Below are 24,599 nucleotides of genomic sequence, written 5' to 3'. Positions count from 1 at the left end.
CCAAAATGCTATTGGATGAAGAGCTGAATGGGCCGTAATGTTCCATTTGTCTGGAATTTAAGCCCCTTTTCCTTGGCCCATTGGGACATGCCACACGGGAGATGGCTCAAAACAGGACACTTGTGCTTGTTTTCTGTGGTAAAGAGACTGTGGGAAAGGATGTAATTTATTTTTTTAATTTATAAATATATTAAAATAATATTTTTAATATTAGCATATTAAAATAACATTAAAAAATAATTTTTAACACAAATGTTTTTTTAATTTAAAAAAATACGGTTTGAATTTCATTTCTAAGCATAACCTTCATTGCTCACGAGGAATATGGTAAACAAGGCATCCTCGCTCGTATTGTTGTTTGTGCATTACGTGTGTTGCAAAAAGTAGTTCTTTTATTCGCCCCAGTTTCTATTTCATCCTTGTCAGATGACATTAATAGACTCGAGAAATTAGGTTTCTTATATGAAAAGATGTTATTATTAGTTACTAGTGATTATTTTTTAAAATATATTTTATTTAGAAATATTATAAAATATTTTTTATGTTTAACATCAATATATTAAAATAATATAAAAATAAAAAAATAATTTAAATCAAGAAAAAATAAATACAAATTTAATATTTTTAAAAAATATTTTTAAAATACAAAAAAAAAGAAGCTATGAATAGGTGTTCAACACCGTTTGTGTGTTTTCTTGCTAGAATTTTCTAAATTCCCTCAAAACCACTCCTTTCCACCTTCAAAATACACTCGACCACTAGTGAATAATCAAACGAGCTGATCTATAAGATCCACACCCCCGCGAAATTTTGATGAAACCACTAGCTAAGGATCAATATCGTAAAAAACATATGAAGTCATCGTGTGCAACGCCTTTAAGAAAAACTAGGCAAAAAACCCAAGTGTTTAAGGTTTGAAAAACCCTAACTTCATATCTTTTACTATTTCCATCATCTGTCATCCCCTGTCACGGTATACTCCCAGCAAATGTCAAGCGGCAAGAAGAAAAACGACCAAGGATAAAGAGAAGAAAGATGATTTCAATTGAAGTCAGCATCTCATTTCGGATTGCAAATAAGAGTCCTATCCGGTGTGGACAGAACAAAAGGCAGTGCTTGTTATCAATACCAAAAACAAAATGTCAATCCTGGTTATTCAATAGGAAGGAAACATGCCAATGCCATGTTATGATTGTGATCAAACTAAACGACAACAATACTGAATGTCCAACTACCAAATAAGAATCTTAAACAAGCACATCAGGGAGAGATAGCAACGCAAAGGGCAGACTCAATAGTTCTTCCCGTAATATCAATTTATTTCATTTCATACAGATGAACAGCAACGATATCAACCTTTAAGTGATGCACCCACTTTCCCAAGCTCTTCTAGGGCCTTCGAGATCTGGGCCTCGCTTAAACCTTCCAACCGAAAGCCCCTCTCAACACCAAAATCTGCATAGAAATCGAAGGTTGCACAACTCCATATTACAATCATTGAGCTAAACAACTAATCTGTGATGGCAGAAAGATAAAAGCAGGCAACAAAAATAAATCCACACAACTCATCAAATGGATACTAGTATGAAGGACAGCATGCAATTGTGGATGAACAAAGAAAGAACATGGAACAAAATTCCATACCCATAGTTGCAAACACACGAAGAAAAAAAGAAAAACTACTATTGTTGTGTTTCTTAGCCAAATGACAGATTGGATTGGCTGAGCATCTTCATCCCGTTGTCCCCATTTTGCTCTCTGAGTAGCCCCTATGGAACCCTCTTCTTGTGGATCTCCCTTGTTCTCTTTTTGTAATTTCAATTGAGTGAATCCACTTCTTAATAGAGTGAGACACGACCCTTCTACTTCTCAGTCTTTTTACCTCATCCAGACATTACAGGAAGTGTTGAAAAAAAAGCTAGGAGATTTTATAATTAACTAATTCTGTGTCATTTCTAACATTCCTTTCAAGGTATTTGCAGGCCATTATCAATGCAATATGATGCTTGAATGCATCAAAATATAAAGGCATAAAATGATAAAATGATTGAGTGCAGAAAATTTGTTCAAGCATAAGCTTAGAGGAACACCCCTCTCTCTCTTCGTGTATGATGGGGGATAGTGAATTCCCAAAGGAAAACAAAAGATAAAGGAACAAATAAAATGAATGACAGCCTCAAAATTAAGGTTATGCATAAGACATAAATGAAGCCCGCCCATTTTCTTGGAACAAACATACAAGAACCAAATAAGTGCCACGGCCAAATAAGAAGAAGAATCAATGAATGTAGAAGACTGTAGAAAACAACACCAAATTCTCATCTACATCCATCATGATAAACTTCCAGATAGAACATAAATTCTTTTCCACTTAAGCTAAAAAGCACAAGTGAACCGTGCCTTTAATGTCCAGTAATTAGTTAGCAAGCATCATATGCAAATTCAAGAGATCCTATCTGCATAAAAAATTACATGTTCCAATCAAATAAGAACCATGAAAATAGACAGGATGATGGTATCAATGCTGAATTTACCAACAAAATTTCAATTAGTAAACAGTCAATGAGGTCTGAGATTAACTTGAGGTTAATAGATTAGAAGTAACTGAAAAAAAAATCCAATCCTTTTAACTTTAGAGCTACAGAAATTTTACAGCATGATCTGCCCTTCTGAAATTCCATCAGAAGTGTCTTGTAAGGGTACGCTGTTGCTAGCCTACCGGCTCTTCATTGAGATTCATTTTATTTCAAGCTAAGTTAGGCAGTTGGTATAACAAATTCAAGAAAAGTACAAGTGAAGTCTATCAGTTGGCCATAAAAATATGGCACCTATGAGCATCCTTAACCATTTAACCTATTATATTTCTTGAAACCACAGGTATAACTTTTAATTAGAGAAAATTGAGTTACTACACTGTTACTTATCTATTGCCATGACTCTAAGCCATTGGCATATACAGAATTCAGTCCCGTAAGATTATTTATGAAGAGGAGAAAATGTGTGGTTATAGCATATCTCACAGCTTCTCAACAATATGCTTGCTTCAGAAGGAAAAGTATCTAAAATCAAATTGAGAAGAGGCTTCTCTGTACTAATTTATGTTTAGGATGCATTTCACTTTGGTATTTGATAGAAGGAATCTGAGGCAAAAATCCTAGTTCAATTTGTGTATTTTGAAACCCAGTTAAGCGATTTATAGCTCAAGGATTTGAGCATTTGAAATGACCATATGGATTCGAGACATTTCAGAAGAGAATAACTACTATTCTTAATCTTCCTACAAACTCTAAAATCCTGTTCAGGTAGAGTATCTAAAGCCAGGCTCAATCACCCAAATGAACGAACAGAAACATGGCTTGAAGCACTAAAAACTAATTGAAACCCTAAACACAGTGGAAAACCCCACTTATTCATTAAAAAAGAAAACGAAAAAAGAAAAACCCCGCTTCAAAGGATTGTCATAAATCCACATTAAAACAAAACAAAAAACGCATAGAATCTAGGGATCCAACATTCATCTATTTGCAAATTCTCCGAGATCCATTTCTACCATAAACCCAACAAATGCCTGTGAAACATCCGCACACAAAACAGCAAAATCTAACATCTATAAGGAGAATTTTAAAGAAACAGTGATATGACAGAAAAAGAAGAAGAAAATAAATATCAATGAAGGAGAGGAAAGCAGATACCATATCTTGCCCATAACTGAGGCTCGACTCCATTGCATTCACGGATCAGGATTGGGAGTTTTGGGTTAAGGGTCTTCAGATCCTTGTAATTCTTCTCTATAAATGTTCTGTCAAAGAAAAACCCATTAATGATAGGATACAATCAATTCAAAATGACTAAAGAAAATGGAGTCTTGAAATATTCTAGTTACCAATAACAAATCAATAATAAAAATCGAGAATATCTACCTAGTAGATGAGCTTGAAGGAGAAGATTGACATAGAAGAATCCGAAGCTCTTTCAGATTCTTAGAAAGTTGTCCTCTCCAAGCCATTATCTCTACTCTGCCAAAACGAGGTGCTCGGTCTCCTCCAAACCTTGGCCTCTGTTGTTCTGTTTTGCACTTGAGTTTACCCTTTTTTTTATTAAAAACAACAAGAACAACAAAACTTGAGCTTACCTTAGCTGAACATGTACACCAGGTTTTATTAGTGTTTATAAACGTGTGGTGTTAGTTATTTTTAAAAAATATATATTTAAAAATATATTAAAATATTATTTTTTATTTTTAATATTAACGTATTAAAAATTAAAAAATTAAACAAAATATTTAAAAAAAAATTAACCAGTTATTATTTAAAATACAATACCAAACAAGGACTAAAAATATAATAACTATTTCAATTTGAATCTTTATAGACAAATATTTTGCAATCATACCACTTTGTTATTAGAAATATATGAAAAATACTTATATTTTACAATAAAAAAATTATACACTATGCTAAAAGAGATTAGTTTTTTTATTATTGTTTATATAAACACAAAAAATTGTAAATTGGAGTAATATAATACCAAAACTGCTCTTTCCATGAAAAATTAAAAAGACTATAAAGGATGGGGTTATCTTTTCACTAGAATGTATACGACATCAAAGGGATAGTTAGAAAAAAATAATTAGCTCTAGTTTTAGTAGGGTTACAAGTCCTAGATTATAGATACCTAGCATTAAAGCATACAAGTCTTGGGTGCCTACACGCCAAGTAAAGCTACAAGCCATAATTTGCAGACACATTGCATTAGGGTTACCCCAATCTCCATGGGAGACCTGCACACATGGTTGCAGACCTAGACAAGCGGGTCTAAAGAGACATGGTGTTAGGGCCAGACCTAAACCTATAATTGTAGACCCAATCGAGCTAGTTTAGAGACCCGCTTGAAATGTTTTGTCCTTAGATCCTGGGTTAGGATCTAATATTATTTGATCCCGCATCAGGACAAGATTCTTGAGCCTTAGGTTTACTATTATAATTATTTGTGTTGCAAGTGTTTTTTTTTTTATAATTCAAAGTATTCATCTTAAAAATATAATTATTTATATTATAAATATAATTATTTTTATTATAATTTTAAGTATTTATATCAAAAATATTATAATTTGTATTCAAATTTTTATCATTTTTATTATAATTTAAAATATTAATATAAAAAAATATTATTATTTGTGCTATAAATATTATCATTTTTATTATAATTCAAAGTATTAATATAAAAAATATTATTATTTATACTATAAATATTATTATTTTTATTATGATTATGTTAAGTGCTCTGGACACATAATTAATTGACTTTGAATTTAATGTATAGATGCAATCTTGTTGGGTTTGACGTAAAAACTCACTATTTTTGGGTACTGCGTCATGATTCATTTCACATGGTTGCTCTTCAAAGCCCAAGTTTGGAGCCAATTATTTTGGGTCCTGTGTTAGAATCCATTTCATTTGAATCCTGCATCAAAATCCAATTCTCTTTAGTCTTTTGTTAGGATACAAGGATTTTGGGTTGTAAGTTTTTTAATATAATTATGTACGTTATAAATATTATTTTTTATAATTCAAAGTATTTATATCAAAAATATTATTATTTGTATTATAAATATTATTATTCTTATTATAATTATAAGTATTGATATAAAAATATTATAATTTGTGTTATAAATATTTTTGGGTTTTTAAATATAATTATTTGTGTCATAAATATTATTATTTTATTATAATTAAAAATATTATTATTTATACTATGAATATTTTTATTATAATTCTTTTAGGTGCTTCAGATGCATAATCAATAGCATTGGGTCTTGTGTTTATGCCCAGTTTTGTTGGGCTTGATGTCAAGACCTAACATAATTTTGGATCCAACTATACAACAAGACCCGATAAATTTTAGGACTCAAAAGCACTCAATCCAAACTCAATTCTTTTGGGTCCTGCAGCAAAGATTTAATTTTAATGGGTCCTACGTTCAGACTCACACCTGGTTTTGAGTTAAGATTCATAAGAAATTGATTGTGCCTCGGGATTTAATTATTTTCTTGCATTAATACATGATTCTTTTAAGTTTTGCGTTATGATTCAATTTTCTTAGATCTAGAGTCATGACCCAAGATTTATGGGTTTTGCATAAGAACCCATTTTGATTGAATCTTATTTTCGGACCCGATTCTCTTAGATACTACGTCAGGACCTAAGGTTCTTGGCTTTTAAGTTTCTAAATATTATTATTTATGTTCTAAATATTATTATTTTTATTATAATAAAAGTATTAATATAAAAAAATATTATTAATTATATGATAAATATTATTGTTTTTATTATAATTAAATTTATTTATAAAAATAATTAATAAATTTGTAAAATAATTTATTATCAGTATTGAAAAATGGCCTTAGATTTGATTTGAATGATAAAATTAAAAATTATTATTGTTATCATTAATAAATTTTGAAAATTACTATTATTGTCATTGAAGAAAAAACAAAATGTTTTAAAAATTAAAAAAATATAAAAATTTAGACAAACAAGTTAAATAAATTCAAATCCCTTAACTCTTTTGGTTTTATATTTTTTTTTTATTGAAGTAAAAAATTAGCTTATGATATAACAGGAGTCACCTAATTTATTTAAAAATCTAAAGCTCGTGACTCTCTAAAAATAAATGGTAATATGAACAAAGAAAAAAAGTTCAAAGGAATGTTAAGGCTGTGCTTCATTTGTTGGAAGTATTAAGTTATAGTATAAAATATTTTATATTTAAAAATATATAAAAATAATGTTGTTTTGGATTTTTTTAACAATAGCATATCAAATTATTAAAAAATATATAAAAATATTAATTTAATACTTTTTAAAATAAAAAATAAAATTTTAAAAATACTTTGTATCCGAAGTTCACGAGGGAATAAATTTGTAGGTTTTTTTTAAAAAAAATACTCATATTATAAATATATCTTTTTTTTTTTTAGATTAACGTGGGTGTCCGGGTCAGCTTGCGCGCACCACGACTAATCCCACGGGCCCTGAAGTTAACGACCATGTAAGTCTCCAGTGGCCATCATATGAGCAACCAAGGACTCGAATCTGAGACTACAGAGGGAGCAAACCCCTTAGTCCTAAATCTTTACCCCTTAACCACCACCTTAAATGGGGTTGATGAGGTGATTATATGTTTTTAAATTACTCATTATTTATAAACATATTAAAATTTATTTATGATACTAGTCTATTAAAATAATATAAAAATTAAAATTTTTTAAAATTTTGTCCAAACGATAATTTTATACCTAATGATCCTCTCCTCGTGAAAAACAAAATTACCCTCCGGCCTCCTCTCAAAGCCAATTTTGACCCGTCCAGTCCATCGACTGTATACCTAAATTTATCATCTAAGCATACCTGTCGCCCCCGACAAAAATCCCTAGCTTTATTCTTGAGTTCTCTCTCCATGTTATTATCCAGAATAAAAATCCAATTAGATATTTTAAACAGATAATCTCAATTAAACGCATTCATGTGTGAATGTCCTACTTTAGAGTCAACGGAGAGATGGTTTAGTTTGGTACTATGACATAGTAAATTTTGTTTTTAATTTTTGAAAAATAAAAAAGAAGCAGAGAGAATGACGTAAGATGGGTAAATTTAATTAGAAATAAGATGTTTTTGAAATACAGAAACTGCAATTACGGATGGTAATAGGGACCAGTAAACTAATTTTAATAAAATAAAACACCAATTTATAATATATATATATAGATGTCTCAACAAAGATACTGGATGATAGAATAGATATTTAAGTCCGAAATTTATTATTGTCTCCGTAATAAGAATAATCTAAACCATGATTGGGTATTATAATCAAACCAGGGTTAAATAGTTGGGCTAGGTTAGGGTTAGGGTATCATATAAAAAAGGCAGGTAGCGTGCTATCTTTTTCCCTGGACGCTCATTTTACAGGCAAACCGAAAAATCCCAGCTCTTCTTCTCTGCAGGCGATAGGTCCGTCTCCGTCTTTCCTTTTCTCTCTCTCTTTTCTTAAATGTGAAATTCATTCTTTAATTATTATCATTATTTTATTTTATTTCATTCTTGTGCATTTTGTGATTCTTGTTACTGATCGTCCGATTAGTTATGATTCTGGCGACTCGCTTTGCGAATTTTGCGATTTTTCTATTTTTTATTATTGTTTTAGATTTTTGCTACGTGGATTCTATGTCTCGCTTGTGGATTGCTTTGATTAGCAGTTATACCAAGTTGTTTTTACTGTAATTCATGAAATCTGATTGAGATTCGAATAAACTTATGTCTTGTCTGAAATTGGTAGCCAAAATTGCTTGTATTTTGCTAAACTTGAATTGTTGTATGATTTTGTGTTTAGCGAAATTTGATTTATTGTTTTTTTTTTAAGTTATTAATATATCGTTTCCCTTTGCTAATTGTTCGTGAACAACTAAAAGATTATATATTCCTATTTAGATTAGGAATCATTTTGTTATTTGGATTCCTTATTCTTTATTATGTTTATTTAGACCTAGAACTAGTATAGAGAAAGCTGCCTTGGGCAAATCTACAGACATGTTTTATTTCATATCAATATGTTCTCAAGACTTCACAGGTTTCTCTACAACTCTAAATCTTATTTTATAAGTTCCAGCTTTAATATATTTCTAGTTTTAGCCATTACATTTACTGTTCTTTGATGTTTTCTTTTGATTTCTCTCCATACCGTATATCAGTCCTGGTGGTTAATTATAAAATTGTTGTGCTGTCTTCGCAGGTAAATTTGTCTGTTCTTAAACACTCCACAATGTCAGACGGTCACGAGACTGATAAGAACATTGAAATTTGGAAGATTAAGAAGCTTATCAAAGCACTGGAAGCTGCCCGAGGTAATGGCACAAGCATGATTTCCCTTATCATGCCTCCTCGTGATCAGGTTTCTCGTGTCACTAAGATGCTTGGAGATGAGTTTGGAACTGCTTCAAACATTAAGAGCAGGGTCAATCGTCAATCAGTGCTGGGTGCCATTACATCTGCTCAGCAAAGGCTCAAACTTTACAACAAGGTTCCTCCCAATGGGCTTGTGCTTTACACCGGAACAATTGTAACTGAAGATGGGAAGGAAAAGAAAGTAACTATTGACTTTGAGCCTTTCAGGCCCATAAATGCGTCTCTTTACCTCTGTGACAACAAATTTCACACAGAAGCTCTGAATGAACTCTTGGAATCTGATGACAAGTTCGGCTTTATTGTCATGGACGGGAATGGAACACTTTTTGGGACACTGAGTGGCAACACCAGAGAAGTGCTGCATAAGTTTACCGTTGACCTTCCTAAGAAGCACGGGAGAGGAGGACAGTCTGCTCTTCGATTTGCTCGACTTCGAATGGAGAAGCGCCACAACTATGTGAGAAAGACAGCAGAACTTGCCACCCAGTTCTATATCAATCCTGCCACCAGCCACCCTAATGTTTCGGGGTTGATACTTGCTGGATCAGCTGACTTCAAGACTGAGCTGAGTCAATCAGATATGTTTGATCCTCGGCTTCAGGCAAAGATTCTGAATGTTGTTGATGTTTCCTATGGAGGAGAGAATGGTTTTAATCAGGCAATCGAGCTGTCAGCGGAAATTCTTTCCAATGTGAAATTTATACAGGAGAAGCGCTTGATAGGAAAGTACTTTGAAGAGATAAGTCAGGATACTGGGAAATATGTTTTTGGTGTAGATGACACACTGAAAGCTTTAGAAATGGGTGCTGTTGAAACTTTAATTGTGTGGGAAAGTTTGGATATTAATAGGTACCAGTTGAAAAACTCTGCCACTGGTGAAGTTACCATAAAACATTGGAATAAGGAGCAGGAATCCAACCAGGGCAACTTTAGGGATTCAGTAACCAACGCTGAATTGGAAGTTCTGGATAAGTCGCCACTGCTGGAGTGGTTTGCTAATGAGTACAAGCGGTTTGGTTGCTCTCTAGAGTTTGTTACTAACAAATCACAAGAAGGATCCCAGTTTTGTAGAGGGTTTGGCGGGATTGGTGGGATCCTCCGTTACCAGCTTGATATGAGATCATTTGATGAGCTTTCAGATGAAGATGTTTATGATGATTCTGAATAGCAATCAGCCAACTCCACCCCATTGCTGGTGCAGGAAAATGGGGCTAAAGAGCCTGCACCAGCACGCGCTGCGCCGCGCTCGACTTTGCCCAATGCTCAGAAAACTTTGTTAAAGATCTAATCAAGGTTCCAATCTCTGAACTCACATCATCTAAAGTATAGTATTGCATTTATTTTTGTTTTGGAGGAATGACCAGTTTCAACATATCTAATTTTCATTTTTTTTTTAAATGAAGGGGACTGATATTTCCAAGTTAAAAAAAGCTTAATGTGGTGATGATGCTTGCTTTGTGTCATGGAGCTGCATTTTTTCTGGAGAATGTATCATGTTCTTGGCTTGCTCTGGAGTCTGAGATGTTGCAGAACCAACTTGGTTGGTGAGAGTGGATGAGACTGCAGATATCCGCATAGAACACCACGGTTGTGTTTTTTATGATTATATACTTTGCATTTTTAAAAAAACTTAAGGTTTGTTTGTCTTTAACAAGTTTTAAAACTTATGTGAGATTGGAGATGCCTATATTGTTACCTTAACTCTTGGTTGTCTTAATCTTCTACTATTATAATTATGATTATTTATTTCTCCCTCTCTCTAAATCTCATTTGAGTTTATATTTTGATCCAAATGAATTAGATCACTGTATTAACATGATTGCATGAAGTTGGATGTTGTATTGATTCATGCACAAGTTTGTTAGTTTGTTGATGAAACAAACGTGTGATCTGGCGGTGATGAGATGTTTGATATCTCAACTCCCCACCTGTCTTCTAAGGCGGTCAACATCGATTGTCTGAACTCGTAGCCGCCTGTGTCAGTTGTTAGCTGTCCCGTGATATGATTCTTTTTCCGGAGAGAAGGAAAAGGAACCATCTCTGCCTTGCTGCTGCTGCTTTATCGATTAATCTCAATGGCTGTTTATAGTCCAAGACTCCAGGTTGATGATGAGCTGGTAAATCTCTTCCGTGCTCCTATCTTGCTTGCCTTGGATGAAAAATATTATGATAATATCTCTTGCCGCATGCAAAGAACTTTTCCTTTTTTAACTTCCCTTGGTGCTTTTAAAATTTAAACTGATGCAATAAAATATTGATGGTCGGAGATGGGCTATCCTGTAATCTTGGATGCAAACGGATGAATAGTTGAGGTCTTACTGTGAACGTTGGAGATCTTTAAGCCTAGCCAGTCAAATAGGCTTGTAGTTTTTCTTCTCTCGCAAAAATTTTGATCGTCAACTCTCTCTTACAAAATCAGAAGGATGAAGTTTCATATTCACATCTCATTTTAATCAATTTATTGTTTTATCAGTTTTTTATATTTTCTAATTAAATATTTTTGTTTATAAAATTGGACCAATCAAATGTCTTTATTAATTTTCATTATAAAAATAATGATGTGATTTTTTTATGAAGTGATTTGGTGTTGGAAATCGACAAAAATAAATGACCTGAAATATCTGCAGTCTCACGGGAACCAGTTTGAGGAATACGAGTCCTGCTGTAAAAGAGCATTTTGTCCCTGCTGGATCTGAATTCATCATCCCAGAAGAAATCCCTCACCAATTCAGGTGATACATTCTTGAAAACTGTTCCAGGGCAATACGCTGTTGGACCAAACTGAAAATTGGAAGTGAATTTATTCCACATAATCACGCCACAAATTCTCTCTATTACTCACCTAATTTCCTTTAATTCATCCAGTTATGAGCAAAACAAGCACCTTTTCTATGTTACATGCCTGCAAATATTCCCTCCAGTGAGAAAGCAAGGCAATCCTTCACCTGCACTCCCTCTGCAAATTTTGTACGGAATCATTCGGTCCAGCGATATCTGAGAAAAGGATCCTGGAATTCCCCATTTAGTGCTCCAGAAGCAAAACCTGTTCATGACCTTCCTCTTGTGTGCCCGGATAGCCACCCTCCTTGTGATTTCGATTGATAGGCATACTTGTTGCGTGTAGATGACAAATCACTATACGTTCCGTGTGTTGTTATTCGCTACGGATGCAGAACTCTTCAAAAGCTATGCACGACTTTCTGTTCTCCTCAGGCATTCAATCTGAATCGTGCATTTGACGCATAGATAATATTCATCTTGTTTTTAGATTTAAAAAAAAAACAGACATGCAGGTAAAGATGGCAGCTAATTAGGGCTAACCCATCAGTAAAGTGTCTCTAGGATTGCACTAAAAATAACAGTCGACCTGTATACATCCCCAAAAGGTCAGCAATGCATCGCGAGCAAAAAAATAACTGACAGAACGAAGGGGGAAAGCTTAAAGAATTGCACAGAAGAGGATCCCTGCAAAATTGACGAAGTTCTCAACAAATCCATAACTCCATTGTTACAGCACTTGCCAAGGAATGCCCAAGGCACACCTTTCCTTGTGGACTGGATTGGAGAATAACTCTTATTCCTGACAGAAGAAAAACAAGATTTATTAATAACAGATCCATTGTGATTGAAGGAAACTGCATTAATATCAGAACCTGTAGGGATAAAAACAATGCGGGTGAAGTGGTACACTGTAAGGAAGAAGGCATTTTAAAGGAATGAAACTACAATACATAACAGTACAGAAAACTTGTATGCCAACAAAAGACTAATCCACAGAAAAGAAATTTACAATTATCAACACATTCAAGTTCACAGAGTTGACCTGGACTCCAAACTTCCAGATTAGTGCAGGTATTAATTGTCTTCCCATGAGAGCCTTTTCTATTTTGACATGGAAGGACAGATTCATTGTATGAGCTGAGAAATCATATTAACTGTTATCCGAATCATTTCCTATTGTTATCCTCCAAACTTTTTTACACACCAATGAGCCATGGTTATCAACTAGAAGTGGGTTAGAAAGGACTTGGAAAAGGAATTCCTTTTCTTATGTGTTGTCAGGAAAGGGGCCATCCAGTCCTGTTGTCTCCACTTCGAATCTGTGCAAGACAAACTCACCTCAAAAATCAGTGGACCACCTTAAATGCTTGGTAGAATAAAATTCCTGTCTTTAGCGCTTCTAAGGGTTGGAAATTAGGTTATGCCAGAGTGAGTTCTAGAGCCATTGGCGTCCTGGAGAATGGAAATGGGAAGGGGAACATGTCCCATCAGTAGTGCTTAAATTCTTGCATTAAGGGAAGGAACAAGAGAGCCCTCATAGCAGTGCCAACAAATCAATTTTACAAGCACTCAGAAACACAGAAGCCTAAAAATTCCAGTCTCTTAAGCAGATGCTACAAAAAGCTTCGTGATAAGAATTATAAAGGAGAAAAAGACAAGAGGGTGCGTGAGCATAAGGATTTGGAGAAATTAGTTCTGGACCCATATTTTAAGTAGAATGATACCTGTTCCATAGGCGTGGCTTCATTATCCTTCTGTTCCTCCAAATTGTCAGTAGCCATTTTGTCATCTTGTTCTTTGACACTATCTGACCCAGTACCATCCAAAATTTTGAGATCTGCAGGAAGTTGACCTGAGTTCAATGCCTGTTATGCAACAACAATTTGGATGTGAAATGTTAGTATAGAGATAAAAATAAGATATTGACAGTTACAATTTCAGGATATTCAAGCAAGCAAAAAGATGCACCTTCTCGAGTCTTGCAACTTCTTCAAGAGTCTGGGAATTGACAATGGCAGCCTGCAAACCAATCATACAACTAAATGAAACAAATGATAACCTGAATTAATCTAAAGAAGCACAGATAGTAAAATATGCAGTATCCATCACAAGTAAGGAAAAAACCCGTAAAGTATTATGTAACTTCAAAATTCAAGTTTCTGGTCATTAGGAACAATAATGGTGCTTCACATATACAGAACAGGATGTTTAAGAAAAAGAACATTTAATGTGGAAGTCGTGCCCTAACCTCAATCAGAGCCTTTTCAAACATAATTGATTTTTCTCTAGTCCTCATTAAGTTAGCTGTGGTAATTTGGGTTGCTTGACTGCTGATATATTGTTTTATAAGCTTTTTGGGAGATTCAGAGTTAGGATTAGTTCTATAGTTTCAATATTTATTGGATTACTCGTGTCTTACTACTCCAACATGTGGTCTTTATTCAGGTTTTCCTGGTAAGAAAGAAGTGAGATTTTTTACTTTATTATAGAAGAGTCCAAACTCCAAGTTCCAAGAGGTTGAAGAGCACAGATAAATCACAATCAGAGGTCTGTGATCTGTTTATTCAGAGACAATAACATCACATTATTGAGATTTAAGAAACCATCAGCTGGTGTGATTGCCTTCTCCTTGGTGTGAATGTGCTTGCTTGTGAGCCATAGCTATAATTGCCTCTACACCCTTGTATTTTTCTTTTTTCAGATATGAGCACCTAATTCTTCACAATCACGGCCACTAAACTCCATCTTTTCAATGTCAAATCCAGTTGTAGGCTACAGCTCTCTCTTCTCCCAAAGAAAACAAAAAAAAAAGATACGTTGTTTGATATTGCTACACAAGTACTTCATCTCCAAACTTTACGTAATTAACAGTTCTCATATACAACTAAAAATGAAAGACAAGGGCATCCCATTTTCAATAGGATGTGCAAAAACAAGTCAATCGGGTTGGATCATTTGGCATTGAACAAATTTTATGGTTTCCCATGTCTTGTGGGCTCAACAGATTGAAAATCGAGAATGCCATTTGGAATTTCGGTATTTCAGACCCAAAAAATTACAAAATGATGTTCATGCTAAGGGCAGATGGGGTCAGTCATCCACAGATGACAACCCAAGTTACCATTATTTCATGATTAGTAACTGGGCTAACTTTCTTTCCCTAAATAATAGAAAAGATAAGATTAAGTATGGACTGGGCTGGAAAGAACAGACTGGCTGAACGCCCCTGATGCTCTAGAGCACATCATAATCATACAAGCTCTTTTCATTCCAAAATAGATGAGTAGAGAGTGCAAATATTAAGCGCTAAAGACAATGCCAAGACACTTAACATATGTTAGAACACCCTCAACACCTCCACGCCTGCTGAAATCTGGTGGGGTTGACATCAAGTAATTAGGTGAAATGAGCATAGTACCTTTATTGCTATGATCTGATCTGGTGTGGGGGCAACCACTTTAGGCGCCTGTTGTTCCTCTGTAGCTTCTAAAACATTCAGAACCTCACCTGGAGTGAATGTCTTGACAGATTCCCTTCTAGCCTCTTCTTCAACCTCTTTGGATGAAAACAAATGTTCTGCTTCCGCTCTCTCCTACAATTCAATGGAAATATTGCAAGGCTATTCAACACATGAATAAACATAAAATACTATATTCCAAAAATACACCAGACAGAAGAAGCATTTTTTTTGTTTTTTATCTTTTATACAATAGCACTTGTTTAAAACTCTGGTATTGCTTAGGTAAAATATAGTAGACCGCTTGAACAAAACCATCTGTATGAGAAAATAAAGGCACCAAGCACATGAAAAGAGCAAGGAACTGCAGAACAACGAAGCAAGTTCAGTAAAGCAAGTAGTCTCACCTTGCCTTTGACTTTCTTAAAATCAAGAACCCGGAGTGATTTTAGTTTGTGAATCACATAGAGCCTATAATTTGGCTTTTTGGTGATGTTATTATCCAAAAGACTAAGGAAATGCAGCTTTGGAAGAGAAGCAAGAGGATCAATCTCTGCCAAATTGACAAGCCTGTTGTTTATAAGAACTAACGTGTGAAGTTTTGGCAAGTACTCTGCAAAATAAAGCAACATAAACCTGTTGTACTTAGTAACCCAAAAAAAAGGCACCGTAAGGTCTACAACAGGGCGCATAACTTGAAAGAATAAGGCTGACCTCCAATGTTAGGATTGATACGGGTAATTCTGTTGTTGTTGATTATCAAACTGCCCAGCCGATTGAGATAGGGCATGTTTTCAAGTTTGACAATCTCGTTGTCAGATAAATCGATGGTATCAAATTGGTCCTGGTGAATAATAGAACAGGCAAAGCCAGGGTCATTGAACCGTAAGTGCAGGACATACAACTCTACACCATTAATGAATGCTACAGAAAACTGGCACATGATATTCAGAACATGAAATAACACAGCAAAGTTTCAGGCTAGCAAGTTCATGTTGAAGAAGAAGAAGACGATGAAGTACCTCAGTAGCGCCCAGGTTTTCGATTACAGGAATCTTGTTACCTGCAAGTCCCCAATTAAATTTAACGAACAAGCAAGCAGTAAAAGAGAGAGAGAGTATGTGCGGGGTGGTGCTTGCTAGGGTTTAGGGTTTAGAAAGGAAGGAGAAATAAGGAAGAGACCTCGAAGATCCAATTCGCGCTCCTTGATGGCATTGAAGAAATGAGGGCTTTTCCAAATCAAGTCGGCTGTCAGTCTCACCATCTCTGCTTTAATTATTTCTTCTTCGTCTCCTCTCCTCTCTTCTCTCCTTGAAGGCTACTCAGTCGCTTTGGTTGCCATCGATTTTTCGCTTACCATTTTTTTAATTCATTTTCTTTTATTTTTCTACTTTTCAATCTTATCATGTTTTTAATTCAAATTATTTGTTTTATTAAATTTGACACGCATGGACCTAGTGGTAAAATCGAGCACCATCACTCGCTGACCCTGACAAAAAAGATGCGACGAAAAGATAAAGCAGATATATGTGGATGATTCTGGTAAAAGATACACGCGCGCGCACCCGCACACTAGCTATTTTGCTATTATTTCTCTCATGTGACGGATGTCTTCCTAATTTTCCACCAACAAGTTTCTTTGCATATCTCCCCCGCACAGAAGTCAATTCAAAAGGGCCGACTCAACGTTACAATGAAAAGCACTCTCTATGGTTGACTGTAAGCATCTATATGCATGGCATGAATAGCTAAATTACTTTGGTTCCTTTAAAAAAAAAAAAAACTCTATAATAAAGGTATTTTAATCCTTTCGGTTTTGTTATAGATTTTGAGATTTTTAAAGATATTATTGTAATTATTATATATTAAATATTATTTTAAAAAATTTATTGGAATATATAGAGTTGTTGAACACTAAAATAACCTTTTATGACCGCTAATTTGACATCAAAATTTTTTTTTTTTTTATTTTTTCATTCTTCTTCTTCAATCCCTTCACTTTGAATCTTGAGCCACCGATGCAAAATTTTAGTGCAACCCCTTCAATTTATTTTTCCTTCGTATTTAATCCCTATCCTTTTCATTGGTATTTGTTTATTTTAAAGTAAATTATAAAATTACAATTGTTTTTTGATTTCACCTCTCTACTATTTTTTAACCTATAAAATTATATATATTTTTAATTTCATTCCCTATCATTTTAAAATACTTAGATGATCTATCAAATTATATTTTTTTTCAATTTCATCTCCTTGCTATTTTTTAATATATAAATAATTTATCAAATTACAAGTGTTTTTTAATTTTATCATTTATCTTTTTTTAATCTACAAATAATCTATTAATTTACAAATATTTTTTAATTTTTTTCCCCGTGATTTTTTTATATTTTAAATATGATTCTCATTATTTTAGTTACTATTCGTTATGTTTGGGATTTTTTAATTTTATTTAAAACTTCACCCTCCTTAGATTTTTTTTCTATCAAATTTTTTCTTCATTGTTTTAGTTGCCCTTTTCCTTTATAAGTTTTTTTATTAGTATTTTTCTATAATTTAATCATTTAAAATTAAATTTGTTTATAATTAAGCTTTTTAATTAATTTAAGAGCTAAGATTTCACAAGTTGCATGTTTTAGAGATTAAACTAGATTTAGAAGATGTGTCCAAGTTTTTTTTATTTTTTTTAAGTTGATGTTTTTTTATTTTTTATCATTTTTTATTTATTTATTTTTATTTTTCATGATTTAATTCTACTGAGTTAACCCTCTATATTTTTTTTTCCAATTTCACTCTTAATCATTTTTTAATTTATAAATAATCTATAAAATTACAAATATTTTTTAATTTCACCTCTTATGATTCTTTAATCTATAAAACCCATTTCTAATATTTTAGTTAAAAAATTAAAAAAACTTGAATTCGAAAAAACTCATGGAGCTATAGTTAGTTTTTTCAACAAAATAAAAAAAAATACCTAAATGAAATTCTCCTCATTGAATAAAATTTATTAACACGAAAAAAAACAAATTTAGTCGCTGAAAAGTATGATTTTTTTTTACAAAACCACAAAGGCAAAAATCATTGACCCAATTTTTTTTCAAGAGGCCTTTTGTTTTATCTTTATTTCAATTTTAGTTCTTTTATTTTTTTTTCAAACAATAAAACTATAATTTTTTTTTAATGAAATCGAGCATCAATCTGATAACAAGACCTTTTTTTTTGTTTTAAATCAAGACAATCACATAAAAAATATACTAAAATAAACTTTTAACTTCAAATTCTAATTAGCACAAAATTGAAAGTTTAAATTAAAAAGAAAAAAAGTTCAATGATCAAAGGCCCAAAAAGAAAGAAGATAGAGGATTGAGATCAACACTGTATTTTTTTCTTTATTTGAATTTTAGTCATTTCATTTTTAATTTCTTACAAACAAATTTTTTTTTTATTAGTTTGAGTATTAATTTAATATCAATATATTTTTTTGGTTTGCAAGAATCACATAAAAGATAAATCAAAATAAGTTATTAATCTTAAATTCCAACAAAATACAATATTAAATAATTAAAATAAATAAATAAATAAATAATAAACAAAAAAGGGCAAAACATTTAAATCCTTGGTGTTTTGCCTCACAAGCTATACCAAGACACTAATAAGTTTTAGGTTTTTTTTGGGTAATAAAAAAGTAAATTTTATACTTATTAAATAAACATGTTTTTATTTTCAAATAATTCTATATAAAATTTAAAAGTTACATTTAAGTTTCCAAACATATAAAATAATTTTATTGAACTTAAGTAAATAACAGAGATATAAATCGATTTATATTTCAAAATTTTAACACACACGCCTATAAACTTTTTTGTTCTAAATTTCCTCTTCAATTAACTATGATATATATCTAAACAAACACATATATAAATAAGAGCTACATAGATGATTTTTTTTTAATAAATCTTATTTTTTGCAAAAGAGTAAAAATAACGTAATCAATAATAAAGTATAACCATTTAAAAAATAAATGAAGGATTCAATTTAATTATTTAATGAATTTTGATATAATTTAATTATATTTGGATTTTAATACTTTATATTTTTTATCAGCTTGTTTTTAAGGGTTTTTTTTTTTTTAGTTTCGCTGATCTAGTAACTTATTTTGTTTACAAATAAAAAATAACAAAATAACAAAAAAAAAAGATCAGATTTATGCATGAGCATAATGCAAGTATTCCATCAAGGCTAATCATCCACGTGGATAATTCCTAGTGGACATGATGATGCAATAGACGGTGTTGTATCATCTCGAACGGAAAGAAAGAAAACCGTCATCAAAGTCCATAGACACCACTTGATCACCAATCAACGGTGTTGATTCTAAGACATGACGTGGAATCTAATTATCTTTTTCCCTGACTCCGGCCCGTCCCTCTTTCCTTCCCTGCCAGAGATGCGACAACCTCTACACTCACAGACCGAGACGAAACCACTTCATTTATAAACCAAACCAACTTCATATGATTACCAATTAACCCTTACACCAACCATAACAAATTCCTGTTTAATCTTTAGTTAACATGGAGCGTGTCGCAATAAGGTTTCTGGTGGCGACGGCAGTGATTTTAGCAGCTACGGCGGTCATCAGTGGCGAGCTAGTTGACGAAACTTCTGCTACAGCTGGATTATCGTGGTCGACGGGAAAAGACAAGCCTGGTCTCTTGAGCAAGGCTGAGCTGGAAAACAGCGACGATTCATCCGCCGCTGCGGTTGTTAATGACCACGATGACCTTGACGGCGGGTTTTCTTCTCTCGAGGGGATGTTGCATTGGGCCATTGGTATGAAAACGTTCCTTTTGTTATTTGAATCTTTTTCTTTTTGTTTTTTTAGTGATAATATTGCTTGTTTTTGTGATAAATTAGGGCATTCTGATCCAACGAAATTAAAAGAAAGCGCGGAAGATGTCCACCGCCTGTCTGCTAGTGAGTTACAGAAGCGTCAATTAGAACTTAAGGTTAGAATTTTTAGTAACCAAAGGTTTGGTTAGTTTTGCTTGCTTCTGCTGCTGCTAGTAAGTGTTATTAATTCTTTCTGCTGTTGTTTTGGTGATCTAGGAGTTGACGGAGAAGATGAAAATGCCATCTGATGCAGAGTTGATGCATATGGCAATAGATGATTTAAACAATTCTTCTTCATCTTCGGAGGATCGCCAGCGTGCGTTGCAGGAGCTTCTCATACTTGTTGAGCCACTTGACAATGCAAATGGTAAGTGTAATTCTTGCTATTTCTCATAAATTTCTTCTGGGTTATGAGCCGATAAATTTTGAACTTGAGTTTATTACACTGTCATAAACAAATTAAATAAGCTTAGACAATTTTTTTTTCCCATAAAATTTCTTAATCCAATATTTCACAAAGATGTAGTGGTTTTGACGTCTTCTTCTTCTAGTCTCTTGATCCCCTGCTGGCCTCAGACTACGATACTCTAGAACAATCTAGTAAGCGTATTTATTGAACCTCCTTTGCCACGATAACAATTTGTAGGATATGCATGGAGAAGTTTTGCATTACTTAAATGAACCTGACCTTATAATTATGATCCCTATACTTGTTTTGTCTGGGAGAGAGTCTAGATGTGCTTTTTGGCTCCATTATCGGTGTTAATATTGTCACTCTATCATGTATCAGATTTAAACAAACTTGGTGGACTAGCCATAGTAATCCAAGAACTTGATCACCCTGACCAAGACATAAGGAGACTTTCTGCTTGGGTTCTCGGAAAAGCTTGTCAGAATAATGCACTTGTTCAAAAACAGGTCTGTTAATTTTCTCATGTGAACTTGTTGGAAGCATGTTTTACCATCAATTCTATAATTTTTAAAGTTCTTCCTTCATCTTTTATTCTCTTCATCAATAATGGTTGCTTCTTTTGTGGTGGATTGCTCTGTTCTTTTTAGATGATATGCTTAACAATGAGTTAATAACTAATTTGAAAAATGATGACTTTCAGATTTTGGAACTTGGGGCACTGTCTAAGCTGATAAAGATGGTAAAATCTAGTTCCATAGAAGAAGCCATTAAGGCACTATATGCTGTTTCAACATTGATCCGAAACAATTTAGCTGGCCAGGAATCTTTTTATGCAGAAGATGGGGATGCAATGCTTCAGGTATCGTAGGAAGTGTTCTATGTAGTGCTGATAATTGCACCAAATATTTTGATGTGTTCCAATATGTGCTGATCCTTGGAAAGTTGGGAATGATCACTCCTTTCTCCTTCCATCTCAGGAAATACTGAGCAACTCAAGCAATGATATCAGACTCCGCAGGAAAGCTGTTTCTGTAGTTTCTGATCTAGCTGAATACCAGTTAGAAAATATAATAAGATCTGAGTCTCCATGCTTTAGAAATCGCTTCTTCCTGAAGTCCATAGTTGATCTAACAGCATCAACAGATCTTGATCTCCAGGAAAAGGTCGTTCTTTAGAATCTGTTTTGTTGTTGCATATTCACATGGAGTTTTAATGTATTTGATTTGACAGGCAATGCCTTGTTTTAACCCTTGGCTGTGATCACTGTAGGCCCTTGTTGCAATCAAGAATCTGCTGCAACTTAAAACAACCGAGGCTTTGGTTTTGAAGGATTTGTGTAATTTGGATGGTTCCTTGGAGAGGATGAGGCAGCAGCTGCTAGATTTAATGGCAGATGAAGATCATCGGGACTATGCAGTGGATTTGGAAACCCTCAGAAAAGAAGTTGAGCTGATTTTCCATGAAAAGCTAGGAAAGGTGGAAAATACGGCTTCCTTTGTTTCTGGCTATAATTTCCATGCGATATTATTTGACTAGAAGGAATTAACTGGAATTTTGTAACAGGTGATGAAGGTTCCAACATGAAGAGATATTTTTGTGCCTATACACTTTTTACGGTGTCGGGATTTCGGTGCTTGCATCAGTCGCCCTGCAATGGATTTCCTTCCTATAGGAATAGAGCGGCTAGTTTTGCTGGGGGCATAGGTTCTAACTTGTTTTGCCAATATTACTTTGACCTTTGAAACTAGTTAATGTTAGGATATATAGAAAAAATGGAAAGAAAACCCGGCAAAAGTAGAGATTACTGCAGTAGTCTTCTTTTAGTTTGATACTAGATAAATGGCTCTGGTTACTTTGTGAGCTAGGTTAATTTTTTTGCCAATCAAAGAAAAAGAAAAAAGCTACGTGATATCAATATTTTAAAATGAGTAAGAGAAATTTAAGATTTTGGTAATTGAAAAAGGTTCCATGGATTGTCAGAGCAGAGATCTGAAAAATAAACCAAAGCAAAACGCTATGAATTAAACATTTTATATTTATTTTTGCTTAATTAATTTAATTTAATTAAAAAATAAATTGTTTTTCTAAAAAATTAAATTCAAAAAGATTGAAAAAAATTTCATGGTTAATCATTGTTACTTTGCAAACCATATAAAAATCACATCGAAAGAGAATAAATAAAATGTCAGTGGATGAATGTGAAAGAAAAAAAGAAAAAGAAAAAAAAGAAAAAGAAAGCAAGTTGGGGTGAATGTAAAAAATGTCAGTGGATGAATGTGAAGGGAAAAAAAAAAAAAAGAAAGCGAGTTTGGGTGAATGTAAACTTTGTAAGTTGAGGTTAATTTTTAAAACCTATAATTTGATAAATTATTGTTTTGGATTAAACTAAAAAACTCAATATCTATTAAAAAACTTGATATCTATTAAATAAATTAAAGGATAAAATTAATAAAATTAATTTAATTAATTCATTTTAAAGAAGATAAATTTAACAAATACCTATAAAAATCTCAAGGTAACCTTTATTATTTTAAAAAGAAAGACAAATCTCATAAAAAGTAAATAAAAAATATTGAAGAATTAAATTGTAAAAAAAAACTTAAAATGAAAAAAATAAATTAAACAAGTCCTAATGAATCTTGTAAAGTTAAGTTAACTCTCAAATCCATAATTTGTTAAATTCTTGACTTGAGTTCAATCAAGAAACTCAACATCTAAAAAATTAAATATTAGAGGATAAAATAAATAAATAAATTTAATTTAAAAGTATAATTCATTGGAAAAAGCTAAATTTAACAAAAAAATAATTATATCACCTATATTATTTTCAAAACGACTAAACAATTCCATAGAAAGTAAAGGGGAAAAAATTAAAAAAATGCTGGAGGATGAAAAAAAGCTTAAAAATGGTGGAAAACCAATGAAATTTGTGTCAATTTTATAAATTAAAATTAATCTTTTAAACCCGTAACTCGCTAAATTTTAAACCGACTCAACTAAGAAGGTAGACACCCGATTAATGAAAAGTTCGAAAATGAAATTAGAAAAAAAAATCAATCTAAAATAATCTTGCTAGGAAAAAAAATACAATAATAAAAAAAAATTGATTTGACAGGAAAAAAAACTCAAGACGAATGAAATTGTCAAAAAGAAAAAAGAAAAAACCATCTAAAATAAAATAAATAATAATTAAAATATTGATAACCAAATCCGACAAATGAAAATAGTTATTGAGGATGAATTAAAAAAATTCTTAATTTTAAAAATTGTTCTCAATAAAAAATTATAATAAAGAGAATAAGGATGAAATCTAAAGAACAACAAATATTAGAATTTAATTTAAATTTTTGAAGGCCAACATGAAAATCAAGTACAAAAAAAAAAATTACATGCATTACATCGACAACAATTATACCACACATATTATATATGTGTGAAAGGGACGCCAAGACACTTTAGCTGCCTCATTGAAAGTAAGGTTTTGATCACTACACAACATTACATGTGATATTTGAATTAATTAGATATTGTTCTCGTGTTTTTTAATTTTTTTAATTTTATTTATTTATAAAATCACCATATTACTTGACACCACATTACCAAATTACCAAATGTAAATGAAAAAAAAAAAACCTTAATCAAATGCTAAGTGACGCAATTTAATTACTTGAAAATTAAATAAAAAACTAAAAGCCCAAATCTTATCGTTTTTAGTTGTCAAGGTAATAGGGTAATTATACCGTGTAATAAAAATATAAAAAAGATAATGCAACCGTGTTTTTTCTTGTAATGACTAATAAGTCTTATGAAAGGATTTCCGTTGGCAACTCTGTTCTCTTCCATGTGAATCAACGTTCCAAAGCAATGTGGAGAAAGTACATAAGCTGCCCTGTGAGAAGTACCCTGGAAAATGGACAACAGGCTGAACTTAGCTGAGGTTACAGTGTACAGAGCATGCCAAGTTGAGGGACCATCACTTTGCTGGTCGAATAAAATTTCTCTTTGAGCACAAAAAATAAAAAATAAAAAAAATCAATCAACACAAGCGAGTGTTTATTTAAAAGAAAATATTAACACTGAATTAGAGAAAACAA

At 32.6% G+C, this 24,599-nt stretch overlaps 4 protein-coding genes and 1 long non-coding RNA gene across 6 annotated transcripts; 2 read left to right on the top strand and 3 right to left on the bottom strand.

Annotated features, from left to right (window-relative positions):
- Window positions 1–1,036: 1,036 nt before the first annotated feature.
- LOC105110846 (NADH dehydrogenase [ubiquinone] 1 alpha subcomplex subunit 2-like) lies at window positions 1,037–4,129 on the bottom strand. 2 transcript variants are annotated; one of them, XM_011006022.1, is made up of 3 exons: window positions 3,921–4,128; window positions 3,693–3,799; window positions 1,037–1,455 (listed from the first exon to the last, which is right to left on the bottom strand). In XM_011006022.1, exons 1-3 carry the CDS (start codon window positions 4,004–4,006, stop codon window positions 1,352–1,354), a joined length of 297 nt encoding a protein of 98 aa, XP_011004324.1. In that variant the 5' UTR covers window positions 4,007–4,128; the 3' UTR covers window positions 1,037–1,351. The 2 variants fall into 2 exon arrangements, with proteins under 2 accessions (XP_011004324.1, XP_011004325.1); XM_011006023.1 differs by lacking the exon at window positions 1,037–1,455 and adding an exon at window positions 3,500–3,600 and having other exon boundaries at window positions 3,921–4,129.
- Window positions 4,130–7,908: 3,779 nt separating this feature from the next.
- On the top strand, window positions 7,909–10,696 carry LOC105110840 (eukaryotic peptide chain release factor subunit 1-3-like). Its single transcript, XM_011006016.1, has 3 exons — window positions 7,909–8,009; window positions 8,788–10,253; window positions 10,364–10,696. Exon 2 carries the CDS (start codon window positions 8,818–8,820, stop codon window positions 10,126–10,128), a length of 1,311 nt encoding a protein of 436 aa, XP_011004318.1. The 5' UTR covers window positions 7,909–8,009; window positions 8,788–8,817; the 3' UTR covers window positions 10,129–10,253; window positions 10,364–10,696.
- Window positions 10,357–11,899, bottom strand: LOC105110841 (uncharacterized). The gene is made up of 2 exons (XR_839540.1): window positions 11,573–11,899; window positions 10,357–11,237 (listed from the first exon to the last, which is right to left on the bottom strand). It is a non-coding gene; the product is annotated as an uncharacterized LOC105110841 (long non-coding RNA).
- Window positions 11,900–12,198: 299 nt separating this feature from the next.
- On the bottom strand, window positions 12,199–16,569 carry LOC105110839 (U2 small nuclear ribonucleoprotein A'-like). Its single transcript, XM_011006015.1, has 8 exons — window positions 16,381–16,569; window positions 16,221–16,261; window positions 15,913–16,042; window positions 15,606–15,811; window positions 15,160–15,333; window positions 13,710–13,760; window positions 13,466–13,606; window positions 12,199–12,540 (listed from the first exon to the last, which is right to left on the bottom strand). The coding sequence occupies exons 1-8, from the start codon at window positions 16,460–16,462 to the stop codon at window positions 12,535–12,537; spliced, it is 831 nt and encodes a 276-aa protein (XP_011004317.1). The 5' UTR covers window positions 16,463–16,569; the 3' UTR covers window positions 12,199–12,534.
- A 2,991-nt stretch (window positions 16,570–19,560) lies between these two features.
- Window positions 19,561–22,422, top strand: LOC105110837 (ARM repeat superfamily protein). Its single transcript, XM_011006013.1, has 8 exons — window positions 19,561–20,033; window positions 20,118–20,209; window positions 20,310–20,460; window positions 20,884–21,011; window positions 21,206–21,364; window positions 21,483–21,668; window positions 21,775–21,981; window positions 22,069–22,422. Exons 1-8 carry the CDS (start codon window positions 19,775–19,777, stop codon window positions 22,087–22,089), a joined length of 1,203 nt encoding a protein of 400 aa, XP_011004315.1. The 5' UTR covers window positions 19,561–19,774; the 3' UTR covers window positions 22,090–22,422.
- The last annotated feature ends 2,177 nt before the right edge of the window (window positions 22,423–24,599 follow it).

The sequence above is a fragment of the Populus euphratica genome, unplaced genomic scaffold, assembly GCF_000495115.2.
Source record: "Populus euphratica unplaced genomic scaffold, PopEup_1.0 scaffold265.1, whole genome shotgun sequence".
Taxonomy (NCBI): Eukaryota; Viridiplantae; Streptophyta; class Magnoliopsida; order Malpighiales; family Salicaceae; genus Populus; species Populus euphratica.
The sequence above is the reverse complement of the archived record's forward strand: the minus strand, read 5'-3'. Positions and strand labels throughout refer to the sequence as shown.

What these genes read in the sequence shown, in the direction of transcription:
- LOC105110837 (XM_011006013.1), top strand. Translation starts at nt 19,775, where the DNA reads ATGGAGCGTGTCGCAATAAGGTTTCTGGTGGCGACGGCAGTGATTTTA. An exon ending in AGCGTCAATTAGAACTTAAG is followed by an intron (nt 20,210 to 20,309) that starts GTTAGAATTTTT and finishes TTGGTGATCTAG; the next exon opens with GAGTTGACGGAGAAGATGAA. An exon ending in GCCACTTGACAATGCAAATG is followed by an intron (nt 20,461 to 20,883) that starts GTAAGTGTAATT and finishes ATCATGTATCAG; the next exon opens with ATTTAAACAAACTTGGTGGA.
- LOC105110840 (XM_011006016.1), top strand. Translation starts at nt 8,818, where the DNA reads ATGTCAGACGGTCACGAGACTGATAAGAACATTGAAATTTGGAAGATT.
- LOC105110846 (XM_011006022.1), bottom strand. Translation starts at nt 4,006, where the DNA reads ATGGCTTGGAGAGGACAACTTTCTAAGAATCTGAAAGAGCTTCGGATT. An exon ending in CCTTCAAGCTCATCTACTAG is followed by an intron (nt 3,800 to 3,920) that starts GTAGATATTCTC and finishes TTTCTTTGACAG; the next exon opens with AACATTTATAGAGAAGAATT. An exon ending in TCAGTTATGGGCAAGATATG is followed by an intron (nt 1,456 to 3,692) that starts GTATCTGCTTTC and finishes ATTTCTATGCAG; the next exon opens with ATTTTGGTGTTGAGAGGGGC.
- LOC105110839 (XM_011006015.1), bottom strand. Translation starts at nt 16,462, where the DNA reads ATGGTGAGACTGACAGCCGACTTGATTTGGAAAAGCCCTCATTTCTTC. An exon ending in GCGCGAATTGGATCTTCGAG is followed by an intron (nt 16,262 to 16,380) that starts GTCTCTTCCTTA and finishes GGGGACTTGCAG; the next exon opens with GTAACAAGATTCCTGTAATC. An exon ending in TATCAATCCTAACATTGGAG is followed by an intron (nt 15,812 to 15,912) that starts GTCAGCCTTATT and finishes TTTATTTTGCAG; the next exon opens with AGTACTTGCCAAAACTTCAC.